The sequence below is a fragment of the Gopherus flavomarginatus genome, chromosome 6, assembly GCF_025201925.1.
Source record: "Gopherus flavomarginatus isolate rGopFla2 chromosome 6, rGopFla2.mat.asm, whole genome shotgun sequence".
NCBI classification, from domain to species: domain Eukaryota; kingdom Metazoa; phylum Chordata; order Testudines; family Testudinidae; genus Gopherus; species Gopherus flavomarginatus.
In genome coordinates, this window is record NC_066622.1 from 117,625,011 (window position 1) to 117,640,977 (window position 15,967).

Consider the following 15,967-nt stretch of genomic DNA (forward strand, 5'->3'; position numbering starts at 1 on the left):
CCCTGTAAAAGGCAAGGGCCCTGTGAACATCTAGGGAATGCAGCTGTTGCTCTCGACAAGAAGCGTGTGGCTTCAGGTAGAAGACCGGAAGGAAGATGTCTTGGTTGACATGAAAGGCAGACACCACCCTTAGGAAGGAAGGCAGGGTGTGGTCGCAGCTGCACCTTATCCTTATGAAACACTGTATATGGTGGGTCCAACGTGAGGGCTTGAAGTTCCAACACGCATCTCGCCAAGGTGATAGCGACGAGGAAAGCTGTTTTCCAGAAAAGGTACAGAAGTGAGCAAGTGGCCATTGGCTCAAACAGGGCACCCATGAACTTGGCTAGGACCAGGTTGAGGTCTCACGTAGGGGCCGGATGCTGAATTTGCAGGTACAGACGTTCCAATCCCTTGAGGAACCTGCTGACCATGGGATTGGAGAAAACCAAGTGCCCGTTTTCGCCTGGGTGGAAGGCCAAAATTGCAGCTAGGTGTACTCTGATGAATGAAACTGCTAGGCCTTGCTGCTTCAAGGACAAGAGATAATGTAGGATGGTAGGTACTGGCACCTCAAGAGGGACAGTATTGCTCAACGGCGCTTGCGGCACTGGAATGGATGGTGCCAGAGTTGGAGCCTTCGCAGGGCGGTCTGGCATGGGACGCTGCTCCAAAGGGGGCACAGGCAGTGCCGGCAACTGTACAGGAGCAGCAGGTTGCTTGTGCTGCTTCCTGGCTCCCGCAGACAGCGAGTGGTGCTGCGCTGGTAACAGTGCCGGAGACGTCCGGTGCCGGGAGTCTTTGCCAGGGCCGGGTCGATCCGATGCTGGAGGCGCGCTTTGGATCGATGGTGCCAGGTCTCAGTGCAGGGCCGGGCTTGAGGCAGGCCGAGCAGGGTTTGAAGCCCGGAGACCTAGGCATGGGCCCAGTACCAGGAAGGGGAGAAGCTCCTTACCTCCAGTCACTATATACACTAACTACAAAACTACTATTAACTACAACTAGAAACTGCTAACAGCTATACTATAACAACTATCTACAGGTATAAACGAGCAAAGAACTAGGGGAGTGGAGATCAGCTATGCTGTGCTCCACAGTTCCAACGACCATCACGGGCAGTAAGAAGGAACTGAGGGGGCGCTGGGTCAGCAGGGGCATATATCCGGTGCCATAAGGGCGCCACTCCAGGGGACGCCTCAGCCGACCCACTGAGTGTTGCTAGGGTAAAAATCTTCCGACAATTGTGCACGCAGTGCGTGCACACCTAATTGGAATCGATATGAGCAAGCACTCGAAGAAGAATTTAAAGTTACCGTCCATCCCCTCAATAGATGTCTGCTGATTTCTCCTGATTTATATTAATATCCAGCAGTCAGTCTCAAATTCTCTATCTTCAAAAGTACTTTGAAAGCAAATGCTTGGAACACCTCCTGAACTATGTCAAAATGGCTGTAGATAACAGGCTTTTTCGTTTGGGCTGTCCTGAGAAGAACTGTACAGACCTGATTATCATTTAGATTATAGGTTTAATAGGGAATGTGGACAATGGTAATCAGAGAATATGGACAAAAAAAACCAAAAAAACCCCACACAACCAACCAATCACACAGCTATTGTAATGCAGCCTGCCTGCCTGCCTTCAGGTGGCATTGCTGGTTGATTAAATGTTTGCAGCCACATTTCTATTGCAAGCTGTATATTACTCCCATTTTGTCAAGACTCTGATTTTCCCGCCCCCAGACGTTATTCATTGCTAGCAACAGCATCACTCACACTGTTGGCACCTTGCTAGTAGTTTGGAGCCAAAGTGATGAATACAGATTAGGGTATTCTCAGGAAAATCTAACTAAGGACAGCAACCACCTATTTTTTTTGTTGTTGTATTATTAACCATGTTTATTATGGTGGTGCCTATGGGCCAAGCAAGACTAGGACTCCATTGTGCTAGGCACTGCACAAACACAGACCCCAGGAGCTAACAACATAAATAGACAAGGGAGACACAGAGTGTGGGAAGGGGTAGAACACAGAAGCAGAGTGAACAATGGGATGGTGACACACGTTAGTTCCACATTTAGGGGAGGGAGGAGGAGATAAGCTAAATGGAAAGACAAGTGAAGGTAGAGAGGGGATTGAAGGAAGCGGGTGAGAGGGACAGAGCAGGGGAGAAGAGGGTAAGAGGGGCAGGTGGGCAGTGAAGCTAAGGTGAAAAGGCTGTGTGAGGGAGAGGACGGGAGAGGATTGGCGCAAACAGCCAATCAGCACAGGTCAGAGAAAGTCCAGTCAAAACTGTAGAAAGTTCTCTGAATATCCAAAGATCCCTGCTTTAGCGATTCTGCAGCTGTTCCTTCTAGCTTGTTCCTCTCTGCAGTTTCTCTTCAAGAGGGGAGGAGAGAGACAGACTTGGCACCTAGTGCCCCAGAGTGCTATACTGTACAAGACAATTGTTATTCCAAAGTTTTCTGACCTATGGGCTAAGCCCTCCAGAAGATCTTAGTAAATTTGGACAGGGGACTGAATTCGTCCCTGGTGTAACTTCACTGAAGTTACACCAGGGATGAATTTGGTCCAGAAACTTTTAGCATAACATTGGCAGTATCTGGATTTCATTCACAAACTTGACAGGTTTTATAGGATAACTGGTGAAGTCTCCCATTGTTGGACCTGTCATGTTAAGAAAGGCCAGTGAGGATGGATATCCAGTGCACAGATCAAATTTGTACAGAGGGAAATGATTAACAAGGGGTGAAGAAGCAGAGAATCAGGCCTACACACTTTAACTTGCACCTTCTTCTGGCCCTTTGCCATATAAACTACACCAGTTTAGGACTGATTATCCACTGTCACCATATCAAAATGGTAGCATGTTACTCCTACACTTCATCCATTCTGCACTGATGTAAATGACCACACAGGCTGCACAGCAGAGGATAATCAGGCCATTAGACTTTCTTGTACTTCTTTAGGGTTTATTTTGACTAGAATAAAAAGTGTGTTGGTAGAACGTGTTCTAAGGGCATAGTATTCACTAGGCAGTGTAGACTTAAACATGAGCTAGCTGGTTGAGTTGAAACTTAAGCAGGAGCTCATGTTAATGTATCCACCATGTTGTCCACACTAGACCTTTAGAATGTGTGTGTTAGCATGAGTTGGCTAACATGTTCTTACAACACTCCTTTAAATCCTGGTCAAGATAAACGCTTTAACTCCCTTGCACCAGGTGACCGGCATATAACATACAGCACATCTGAATCTGGCTACTCTGAAAACACCACAGGGAAAAATTCTTCCCTTGGTTAGCAGGGTGGTATGGGTGTCACTAAGCAGAAATTTGGCCCATGTATTAATTTTATGTTCAGGGTTAATTTTCTTTTTTAAACGGACACACAGACTAATGATATATAATGCAGTAGCCATGAAGTCTGTATGTACTCAACGGCATCTCTGCAATAGACAGCATAGTGCAATGCCAGACATTAAAAAAAAATATTCTGCAGTATGTTTGCTGCTGAAGTTTTAAAGAAAGTCAAACCACTGAACTGGTGGAAGTAACGGGGTGATTTGTCAGTGAAGGAGGATCAATGTGCTTTTGGTGGCTTCCTGTGTTAGTTGAACAGGAGAGAAGCACATGAGTATAACTATCTGCAAGTGCTACACCAGGTCTTCTCTGTTCAGTTACTGTCAATGTACAATGCAGGGTCACATTCTAGCTGTGTTCACATTTTTAGGGCTCCCACTTGTAAGTGGAAGGCACATCCATGTACCAGTAGACAGAAACTAGCCCACAGTACATTCTGTCTCTATTTCAGTGGCTCAGTGATTTATTTCTATGTGGGAAGCCAAGGAACCTATTCCTACTCTTCTCATTCCTAAACTGTCTGTCCTCTGTCTAAACATTTAATAGCTTCCCAGCCAGGAAATGTATTTTTCTTCTAATCCATCTCTGGGATTAGCCTTAGCATTTGTTAAAAATATATTGATGAGGATGAGCTATTTATCTTGGTTAGCACTTCAAGACCTTGGTGTGGCTTCCTCACCCCATTAAAGGAATGTTACAAATAAATCACTCCTGTGCATGGTATTGTTATAAATACCAGTATCTCAGCAGTCTAACAGGATTTGAATAAAACATGGATGAAGCCTCTCATAGGAACATTTTTCCTGTGGAATTTCTCAGCAAAAACGCTGAATAGCTGTCAAGCTTAGAACTCAGTACTTTTCCCTGAATATTTTTCACATTAAAAATCAAAGCTATGAATCTGATGCTGAATTGTAATAATCTAACAAACGTAATTTAGAGGCTGGCTATTATCATCTTGGTGCATTGTCTACCTTATGCCTTACTTTGATCTTCACTCAGTAGGGATGTTAATTCAGGTCTTGATTATGCATTTGGTCAGCTATTATAATTCTTAGCATGGCCGCCCTTTTGAAGAGCCAGCATGGCAGACTTCCACTTGGAACTGTATTTTGCTGCTTGGATGTTAACAATAATTAAGTGCTACGCACATATTATTTGTACTCTATAATTTGCATTGGCTTTTCATTTCCTTTTTAAATGATTTTAAGATTTTCTCCTTGTGCAATCCCACAAGGTTTAACCTTTTTGTAAAGTCATATTTTACATTATTTTTTTCTCTTGAGTATTGCCCTGAGAGTTAGCTGAGAGATGCCAAGTGACTGGGTATTGCATGGTTTGCCTATGACATTGCATTATAAATCTTATGACTGTTCTCTTATGCAGCAGATATTTTTATACGCAAGGTAGTTTTTTTTATCTTCCAGGGAAGATTTTTCAGGATTTTCCCCTTTTATTCTTCCTTTAAAAGCCTCTACTATGGCAGCCTCTCTTTCCTGCCAAGATGTGCTGGCTGTGTCTTGTTCCAGTGCCCTTCAAGACAGTTCTTAGGTCAGCTGGAGATTATTGCTCTAGAGCAATAGAAGGCATACACTAACAATTGTAGTCCTGCATGCTGCCTCTGTGGCAATTCTCTGTAATTCAAACATGGAGGCCATTTTGTCACCTTGGCTTGTGGTAAAATTAGAGAATGGCCTCACCTTATTATTAAGAAGTCGCAGAAAAGTCATGGGCCTGCATTTCAGAGCACACCCTCTTGTACCCTATGCTTGTTCCCAGTATTACGTGCTGAGGCACTGACGAATAGTTTACTCCTTTCCTCAATAGTCCCTGAAGAAAAAGTCTTATCCCTCTCTGCTTGAGCAGGTGGGCAGCCTTATTCTCCAAGTCCATTTCTCCCCTGCTGGTGGCCCTGCTTCTGTGCAAAGAAGCAGCTTGATGCTCGCCTGATCTCCCAGTTCAAGCTGCAGCTCTTCTGCCATTTCATAACCTGAGGGAATAGTATGTAAAAGGCATTTGCGGAAAAAGCTTATGTAGGCTGGGGGACATGGCTGGACTAGACACATAAATATAAATCCCAGCCTAACTTCATCTCCCAGCTGCAGGAAATTCTCCTTCCTCTTCTTACAATTACTGACCAACCACCCCTTAGAAATTAGCCAGTCCTCAGGTGAAACCTAACTGGACATTAACTGCTTTCTGAAGAGATGAAGCCAGCCGCTGTTGTCTTCACTGCACTCCAGGATGGGGAGCCCAAAGATCCTGGCAGGAGCTTGGTTAGTCTGAAGCCAGCTGACATTTCTTCACTGTGTTCCATGGGTGGGAATCTGGAAGGAAGCCTTTCCAGCTTGCTGGCTGGAAATGTCACTAACATCACTTTTTATTAAAAAAGTAAAACCTTTTGAGAGATGATTTTTGTCCCAGCAGTCAGAAAACCACCACACTCCAGGCAAAAAATTAGAGGTTTCCGCAAATACTAATCTTGAGGTATAGAAAGTTATGTGAGCAAATGCTCTGTGCACTCAAATTACATTCATCTGATCAGGCCAAATCCACTGCTTGCCCCAAGCCAAATTTGATTTAGTTCATGAAGGCTCAGTGTAGGACAATCAAGGCCATTGCTGGGGCTACTGGCTCACCCTCACTCCTCCCCTGGCTGTCTCCTGCTGTGCACAGGAGTGAGCAGGGAACACCCCTGAAGCTGGACTCTATGCTGGGCAGGGGTATGAATCCTTTGTACAAGATCCCCACATCTTAGTGCTGGGCAACCACAGAGGAGGGGAGTTTGTCCTTTATTTTTAAATAGCTGATCAGCCAAGTTCTTAGTTCCGCTGTGTTGCTTTGCACCCTTCCACTGCATAGGGGCTATAACGCTGGCTTAACAAGACCCCAAAAGATTAACGTGACCTTCTGCAGGTTAGAGGATGTGGAGCATCAGTGAGGCAGCTCTAAGGTACATGAGGAGCCAAAGTGGCCCCACATAACTTTGCAGCCCCCATCCTGTGCCAAGCTTTGTTTGATCATATCAGACAATATGTCGTCATATGTGGGGGGGGGGGAGCGGATATTGTTTAAAGTTTGTAATACAATATGATTAAGTTTAATTAAAATTTATTTGGCTAATTTATAGGTTTCTTTGCCAGTTATAAAGTATTTGAAAAAGGGCTAATCCTCAAGCATAGAGGAGTTTCTTTTTGCATAACTTTCATTCTGAAAACTGTATCGGTTCAGGAGGGAAATTGCTGAACTGTTCCTTCCATTGTAACTCAGATATGTGAATGATAGTGCTCTTAAAGACAAGTTGCTTTTTTCCCCCTCAGTAAACTGAATGTAATTGAGATGCTGGGTGTGACACCTTTAAATGGCTCTAGGCTGTTTGGTTGCCATGGGCAACCTCCATAAATACCAGTGAAACATATGTGGTGTCTTAAAAAGCTAGGAGCAGAATGTGAAGGAGGAAGGTCTGTACTCAGGGCAGTGGATACAGGCTCAGCTCTGAGCTGACCTGTGTGTCAAGTAGTTCTGGAACTTAATATTTATTTTTTTATCTTCAATATTATTTTATCTTATTTGTAGTGAAACAGAAGAGAGGCACATTTGTCATTTACTGTGAAATATACTGTCTTCTAAATTCCTTTGATATGCAGTGGTATTAAGTAATGTGCATGTGTTTATCATAAATAAATAAAGCTAGTTTTGATGACAAAACACTGAGGACATAGAGGGATAGGGATCCAGGGGCCCTAAGTGTCCCAGTGGCCCTCTAAGTGGTTCAGTAAAGTTGCATTACTGAAATCACCCTGACCCAGAGTGGATAAAAATCAATGATTTAAAAAAATAAATATGCAGATTTTTAAATTTAAATCAGAATTTTTGATAAAATGCTTTTTGAGGAAAAACCCTCTCTAAAGATATTTTTGAGCTATAATGTGTCTTAATTAAAACTATATCATCATGGAATAGGGATTATAAATTCTAATTCTACAGTATGAGACAATATATTCATGTAATGTTTAAGAAAAGTTTTGTGAATGAGTTCCAATAGTTCCTGGATTAGGGACCCAATTTTGTGGGGTTCCAGAGGCTTCTGTATAGATAGATTATTTAGGTTAATCTTTCTATCTACTCAATGGGACTCAGTGCTCAGTCTAGAAGATACCATCAGAGATGCAATTCTCAAACTGTGGATTTGTGTCTCCAGAAGTAACCTGCTTCTTAACAGCAAAAATATTTTAAAATAAATACTATATAGAGGTGAGAAACAACAGACCTCAACTCTATTGTCCCTCTGCAAATTTGTATACACAGAGTCAATCCCTTACCTCTCTCTAAAAGTGCAAAGTTTCAAAAAGTTCAATGAATAAAAAGTTGTTGCGGGCAGATCAGATCTAGACAAAGAGAAGAAGTCTGGAGATAAATGTGAGAAGCGAGGGACATATGCTTGTTTTGTTAAAATATTATATGTTTGCTGTTGAAGACAAAAAAATCCAGCATGCTTAGCGTTGTTGTTTTAGTTAAATAAAACAATGTAAATGTCTGTCTGGTAATGATCTCCTTTTAATACAGCATGACAAGGAAATCCTCCAACTATTAATGATTAACCTGTTGAATTGGAGATAGTTCACCTCCCAATGACTTCATAAATATCTGCTTCAGTTACCTTTGGTAAATGAAATAACCAAACAATCATTCATTTTCTGATATAGCTGTAAAACTAATCTAAAAAGTTTTTTCAAAATAAATCACTGTTTAAAAATATATGGTGTGTACCTTCTAAAAATGAAACCTACATCTATCTCTGAGTTGTGAAGAATACGTATTAAGGTTCTATCCAACAAGAATATGTAGAAAACCATGATTAAATCGAGTCTTCCTGACTAGTCATTTAATCAATTTGATTTAAATCAAATCCATCCTGCCCTGCCCTTGCTAATAAATACCCTGTGATGGTCTTTAAAAAACAAACAAACAAACAAACAAAAAAACCATGGGTCCAAGGCCCAGTGAGGATCTAGAAACTCATGATATGAGGATCCAGCTTTTCAACGATATGTAACAATGTTTTCTGATACAATAATTTGTAAAATATTGGGTTTTAAATTTCAATTATTTGGATTACATTCTGCTGTGTTTACTACGTCCTGTACTTTTTATAATAATGTCTTGCGTAATGTTTATCTTTTCTCCTGACCCTTCCAATACAATACTTAAAATACTGCAGGAAGGAGTCCTTCCTCTCTTTCCCCTGTAAACACATTCACACTTCTGTAATATATGTAAGGTTATTACCCTCAAATCATGAACCAATTCCTGATACAAGTGGGATGACTGCTCAGCCATCCTGCTACTAAAAGCCTCGGAGATAGTAGAGTTATTATAAAATTGTAACACACATGTACAATAGGGCAGAATTTAAAGTTGCTGTCAACAGGCAGGACTCAAGAGCAGGGAAGGTGTCTGGGTTAAACTGTCTACCATTACTTTGCATTAATAAGAATTTATGAAGGAAGAATATCAAAATTACCTAACATTTTAGAAATCAAACTAACCGTTTTGATTCATAATTATTTCCTCTTGACCAGGGAAGTGCTGGCTGAGGTTGTTGTGAGAGTCTCCTCATCTCTTGTCAGCAAAGACTCCGGAGACTGATTCTCCACTGCCTTGTGCAGCTATTTACACCTGTGCAAAGTGGGTGTAAAACTGTCAAATCAGAATTGCACCCACTGGGCCAAGTTTCTGCAGGTGTAAATCAGTTGACACTGGCAGAGGATCTGACCCACTTTGCTAAAATGTAATTTACTACTGAAGATGCATGGCAGTGGAGAATCAGTCACTTGGGCTCTCTAATGGCAAGAAAGAATGACATAAAAATAGGTCATCTTATGCCAGACTAATCATCAGCTGGTTTATGGCTTGAATTGGAGGTATGCACTACTGCTTGTGACAGTGACAAAAGTTATATCCATTTAAAATAAATGAACCACGTAATAAGGCTGGTGGCAATAGGTCTTATCCATCCTTCCTACTCTAAAGGGCAGCTTAAGGGTCTGATTCAACTCCAGATGAAGTCATCAGGAGTCTTTCCTTAGACTTCAGTGCAAGCTGGATCAGGCAGTAGGTCAGCAATGTTTTAATAAGAAATAACACCACGTGAATGAATTTAGGGAAAGCGGTGCTGTTATTGTTTCATTAAAACATGCTAAATAAAGATTCCTCAGAAATTAACTATATGTTTCTTTTATTAGATAACCTGTTCAAACCAAAGGAAAGGTTCATTTCGGAGAAGGAGATGCACATGAGATCCAAAAGGTACAACACATTTTGGTTTAGAATTCACTATGATTCCCTGGGATCCAGTGCCAAGACTCTGCACTTCCTAATTAGCATCTTAATCTTGGGTGTGTGGTATATCATGCCTTGTGCAATATGCACAAACATGGGCAGTGTTCTTCCCCCTAAAATGGCTCAAGTGGATAGGAGCTGTAGCCCTACTTAGTGGATGGTGTGAAGCAACAGGAGGCCTTCTACTGCAGGGAGCAACAATGCTTCTGGGGACTCTCATGAGCACTGAGGGAGAGGGAGGAGAGAACACACCCTCCACTATCCCCCTTTATGGAGTGCAGCTTACACTGCCTTGAATGGACACCAGTTCTTCTGCTCAGTGTGTGTAGGTCTTGGTTCTGCCTCCTTCCACCCCTTTTTGGGGTATCTAGTACCCTGGGAGTGATGGCAGGGAGCATCCCGCGCTCAGAGAGCATAGAGAGTGCAATTATGGCTGGCCTCTGAGGAGGGGTATAATTTGGGACACTTCTGTCTTTACTTTGTGGCCTATAATGCTCCACTTGATCTCACATATCTGATGGTCTTTAGTAATTTACTAAATGTTATTTCTTCAAATCTGTTTATTAACATTTTAGAGATTTGTGGTAATATTGTGCATACATTGTAGCCCTCAAAATATACCAGAAGTTTCAGCTCTGTAATACCTAATTTCACTTCTCAAGATGAAGTTTGCACCACACCCTGCCGAATATTCCTTTGGGGCTCTTATTTTGCAGGCTGCTTTCTCCATCTTCTGCCATACCCATTATTATTCTTCATCTACCATAAACAATCCAGTGCATTTTCTTATTAGCTGCAGGAGTTAATTTCTTAGGTAAGCATTGAATGTGGATAAGGAATCTTTTTTCTCCAGTAGTGAGAACTGTCTTTCTGCAGAGGAGTATAGGTCAAGATTTTTAATAGTGACTAGTGATTTTGAAGGCCCAACTTGAGGCACCTTAAAAGGACCTGATTTTCACCAAGCACTCACTTATTCATCCTCTAAAAATCAGGCCTCTTTAAGGTGGATTAAGTTGTGCACCCAAAAATTGAAGGCAGAGTCACTAATTTTTTTAGATCTTGACCACAGCACATATCCTAGCAAAGATTGCAATTTATTAGATACTTAGGGGTCTGATCTTCCATTGCCCTGCACCTTATATAGTCATTTACAACAATGAAAAATGCAAAGTGATGTCAAGGAGTTTTTCTAAATGTACCCTAATGTCACAGAGATCAGAATCTGTCCCACGGTCCTTAAAAATAAAACACTACTCATAATTATAAGCCAGAATAGGCTGCTATATGGACTCTATAGTGCAAAACAGGTTGAGGGGAAAAGGAAAGTCTTATAGTCCACTAAACTAATTAAGTCTGAATACTTGTGATTTAGATCAGAATACACACAAAGAGCAGAATTGCTAAGCAACAAGATATTTGTTAGAGGGCCTAATCTCGCTCCCACTTGAGTCAATGGGAATTTTGCCACTGACTGCAATGGGGGAAAAGGATCAGACCCAAACGTTAATTTTATGATCATAACCAAGAACTGTAATTACATTAAGAATTGACAACTTTGTTTTCTGGTGAAAGGATCACAGTGACAGTGAGAAAAACTTATCAGTTTATATAATCATCATTTTATTTTTCTTACACATTTTTTAGTAATCACTGAAGGTTCTTGCTTGGAATCTGTATTGTGATATATCTACAACAAGCTTATGGGCCAGAGTCTTGTCTCAGTTCCACTGCTATAAATCTAGATGATCTCCACTGAGATCAGTGAAGTTACTCCAGAATTGCACAGACGTAACTGAAATAGCCTGGCCCTCTACTTTCATTTAATCATTTCAGAATAAAGACTGTTTCTCAGGTTTCTCAGTTCAGAATCTTTCATTGTGATACCAGTGCTATTGCTAATAGATAGCTGTATGAAATCCAATTCAGATATTTACAAACGCATAATAATACCAGTGATCGCCTAGAAGAATTTTTTTCCACTTTGAAAAATTAAGTTAGTAGTGACACTGTAGAATGATATGTTAAAATTTATATTCTGAATTTATGCCAGGATTTATAATAACTTGCCTGAAGTGAAAAAGAAAGAGGAAGAAAAACAGAAACGAATCATCATACAGAGCAACAGACTACGGGTGGAGGTCTTCAAAAAGGTAATGGTTCCATTGTGAATAGGCCTAATTTGGTTATAACTGTGCCCTGCTGCACTAAAATCATACCTCTGGTCCCATAACCCCCAAGTAAATCCACTTACCTATGTATTTTATGCATTTCTATGTATTTATCCTTATAACACCTTTGTGAGGTAGGGAAGTGCTATTATTTCCATTATACAGACTGGAAACTGAAACACAGTGGTTATGTCCACACTGCAACAAAACACACATGGCTGGCCCATGTCACTTGCCTCAGGCTTGTATGGCTCAGGCTACAGGCCTATAAAATTACAGTGTAGATGTTTGGGCTCAGGGACCCAGCCTGAGCCTGAACATTTACATTGTAGTTTTTTAACCTTGCAGCTTAAGCCCAAGTCAGCTGACACAGGACAGTCACAGGTGTTTTGTTGCAGTGTAGACCTACTCTGATAGACTAAGACAAGCTCCTCAAAGGAGAAATCAATGAGAGTTAGACTCCTAAACCCAGGTCTTCAAAATGTATTTAAGTAACTTGCCCAAGATCACACATGGAAGTGAACCTGGGTTCTGAGTTCCATGCCAGTGCCCTAACCACTGGACCATTCCATTTCCCCATTGTAGTCCAATACTACTGGTCACACCCTTTTCTCCCCTGAATAGTGGGCTCAAAGGGAAACCCTATCTCTACACACCTGTCTAAAGCATCTGGCTCCCATCTCTGGCTAGTAGAAGGAAAGGCAAGAGAGGAGGAGAAATTAGTGCAGTTACAAAACAAAGCAAAAAGAGGAAGAAAAACTAAAACAATGCAATATACACGTTAAATGATAATAAAAATGAGTACATGAGTATGAAATAATGAAACCAAACTCCTTAACTCCTCAACAGCCACTAGTCAAAGATGTCAGAGTTCATTATCCCAAGCCTCCAGGTCCAGAGTTGCTCTGGCAGGCGTTTATGTGGAAACTGGTGACTCTCTCCCATGAATTTGTAAAAGCAAGGATTTAGCAGGGTATAGCCTCATGATTCATGTTGATTAGGGTGACCAGATATCCTAGTTTTATAGTGACCGTCGCGATTCTTGGGTCTTTTTCTTTTATAGGCTCCTATTATCCCCCACCCCCTGTCCCGATTTTTCACATTTGCTGTCTGGTCACCCTAGTGTTGATGCCTCTGTCCTGCACAGAGATCAAGTATCCAATGAGATAAATGAAAAATATCAGGAGGTGCAAATAGAGATTATATGCCATAGACATCCCAACCTGTTCAAGGGAGTTTTGCTAGGAACCGTGGGATAGATAGATGCAACACTCCAAAAGCCCTAAAATGTTTGTGAGCACTGCTGCATGTGGACATGGTGCAATGGGAGAACCAGAGACAAAAAGGTTAGTACAGATGATGTGCAGAGTTGTATCTTTCAGTTCTCTACCCCCAGCTATTTTGACACTAGAACTTTTCAAACATGAGGAGTCATGAGAATTTTTTTATAATAGGAAGGTATTGTTTATTCACTGCTGTCATACTCAAATATCAATAGTTTTACATACACACAGAATGCCTGTTGAGGAGAGACTGAACCAGGAACATATGGCTGAAAGGTGAAAGTTTCAAGTGACTGAAGTCAGTAGATTAGAATGGAAACTGTTAATGCAACCCTTAATTATAGTGGTCACTGTGGCTTCTTCTATATGTCCCAACCACACATCTAAATTGTGACCTAAGTGTTTGTTCTTATTTTTGCCCTCTAGCAACTACTGGACCAGCTTCTTCAAAGAAATACGGAGTGACAAAGGAGACCATTGGATCTTGAATGTCTTTGACTATTAGATAAGACATAAAATTTAGCATTATCTTAATTACCTGGAGACATCTTTCTTACCTTCAACTATCTATGTAAAGGAAGATAATTTGTACTTCAGTAGGATTTGAATGAAACTTCCAAATAACCAAGGGAGAACATATAAATGAGCAAACTGCTTTAGGACTATCATCTTATAGTTGGTTTACCCAGAGAAAATAATTTTAAGAAACTTTTATGCAAACGTTGAATTACAATGGTATTTATTTTCACCTTTTAAATATATATACCGTTTTAGCAATAGAACTGGGTTTTCAAGACATAGGAAACTTATTTTTCCAAAGTATTCTACTCATTGATTTCCTGAGAGTAAAATACTAGAAAAATGAATATCATTATTTGTTATGTTTAGAAACTAGCTGAAATGACATTACCGCAGTTTTAAATTAATGGTTAATGCACCAAAAGGGACCAATATTTCTGTGCTCTGAAGGAGTTCATTCCTGTTTATGTACTGAACCCAAATAGCAGGGTTACCTTGTAGAAAGCAATATTTAGAACTTCAGTAATAATACTTTTTACATGTTCTTCGCTATAACATATAATTCTGCTTGCTTCTCTGAGCATAAAGTATTTATAGAAATGGCATATTAAGAAGTGGTGCAGACCCATGCAGTGGTTTCCCCCAAGAAATACGTGTGTGTAAAGATTACATAATTAAAAACATCTGTAATGTTTCCTCCAATAATATTTAAATCTTTATTTGTACATTTTGGAAGTAAAATCTACCATTTTTCATATAAAATGGAATAAATAAATATAATAATCCAAATGCAATATTTTTTATATTATTTCAAAGCATTTACAAAATCATGGCTTAGTATTAATAAAGAGGTCTTCATTGTGTCATAAATCCTACTGTGAGAACAAACTATCTAATAGGATTATTATACATTTATTGGGCAAAATTCTCATCTTAAGTAAATCAGAAGTAACTCCATTAACTTCAGTGAAGTAAACTGCTGATTTGTATTCATGTGAAGGAGGTCAGAATTTGACCTTTAGCTTCTAAACTCCTAATTTAGATTGAGATTTAGGACCAGATTTTTTTTAAAAGCATCCTCCTTTTTCACAAGAGCATTTATTTGTATAGGCCATTTAGCTATCCTCCAGCCTTGCTCGTGTGGAGCAGCAGTAACTTACTTCTCAAGCAGTCTCATTGCAATCTATGGAATTAACTGAAGTAAGTTACTTACTACTCATTTTGAGCAAGGGTAAAGGAGTCTGGCCTTCAATGCACCCAGGAGCTTAATCTCCCACTGACTGAATCCACGTAAAATATCTTTCAAACTGTTCTTTTCTAGTTCTCTCACACCAATTCTGTTCAGAGAGTTTCCAGGGGTGAAATCCTAATCATATTGAAGTCAATGGCAAAATTTCCATTAACTTTAATAGTATCAGAATTTCAAACCTAGATTTTTTCACCGTTGTGATCATAAGGTCTTAAATACACTGCTATGTGATGTGTTGGTTTGACTTTTTGCACACACACTCCATGGAGTTAATTTGCCAATTTTACGAATTGCTTAATTTTAGTGAATTTTTAAAAACATCAATTAAAGTTCACTCATCATTTTGTTTTATGAAAGTCTAGATTCCCCAAATGTTTTTATTTTCTCCAAGAGTAATTTCCTAAATCTAAAGGATAAATATGTAGCCGTTTGTACTGAAAATTCTATTAGAGAAATGAGTTTTGGAGCAGAGTTAATGAACAAGATGCCTAGGGCAAGTCATTGGCTGGGAACATTTGATATGATATAAAGCCGTGCTTTAAGACAACAAAAATAATCTCTGTGGCAGGCCTAATTTCTCATTTCTAATCTTGTGAGAACAGAATATCCTACATTATATCCAAACAGTTCTGACACCCACTTCAGTTCTACAGTCAGGTTATTGTAGTAAGTCATAGGCCTTCAGGGAAAAATTCTACTTCTTGATGAAGTTTCAAACCACCTGAAAAAGCCTTATAGGTTTAGAGTCTTTGCAACCAAAGAATAAAGTTTAGAATTACAGCCAAAGTTCCATTTTAAATTTGCACACACTTTACAATGAAAGAGAAATTTTGCCATTTGATATTATTTAACATGGAAAATTCACAGGCCTGATTCCAATATCAGTAGTTATACACTAGTATAGTTCCACTGACTTAAACAGAATTAATCGGTGCCTAAGTCTGTATGCCCAAACCCTTATAACTTAAGTAAGGACACTCACATTTTATCGCGCAATATTAGATATTATGATTTGTTACTCAGTTTTGAATACGTCAGCCCAAATTCTGTGTGTAGCTTAATCCATCTT

The 15,967-nt window shown here is 40.0% G+C and overlaps 1 protein-coding gene across 1 annotated transcript in view; it reads left to right on the forward strand.

Moving 5' to 3' along the window:
- Positions 1-14,308, forward strand: part of C6H10orf90 (chromosome 6 C10orf90 homolog) — a 104,046-nt gene extending 89,738 nt beyond the window's left edge. The window contains exons 7-9 of the mRNA XM_050959391.1: positions 9,583-9,646; positions 11,730-11,829; positions 13,557-14,308. Coding sequence (XP_050815348.1) covers positions 9,583-9,646; positions 11,730-11,829; positions 13,557-13,595 — 203 coding nt within the window. The 3' untranslated portion in view covers positions 13,596-14,308. The remainder of the gene's footprint in view (positions 1-9,582; positions 9,647-11,729; positions 11,830-13,556) is intronic.
- The last annotated feature ends 1,659 nt before the right edge of the window (positions 14,309-15,967 follow it).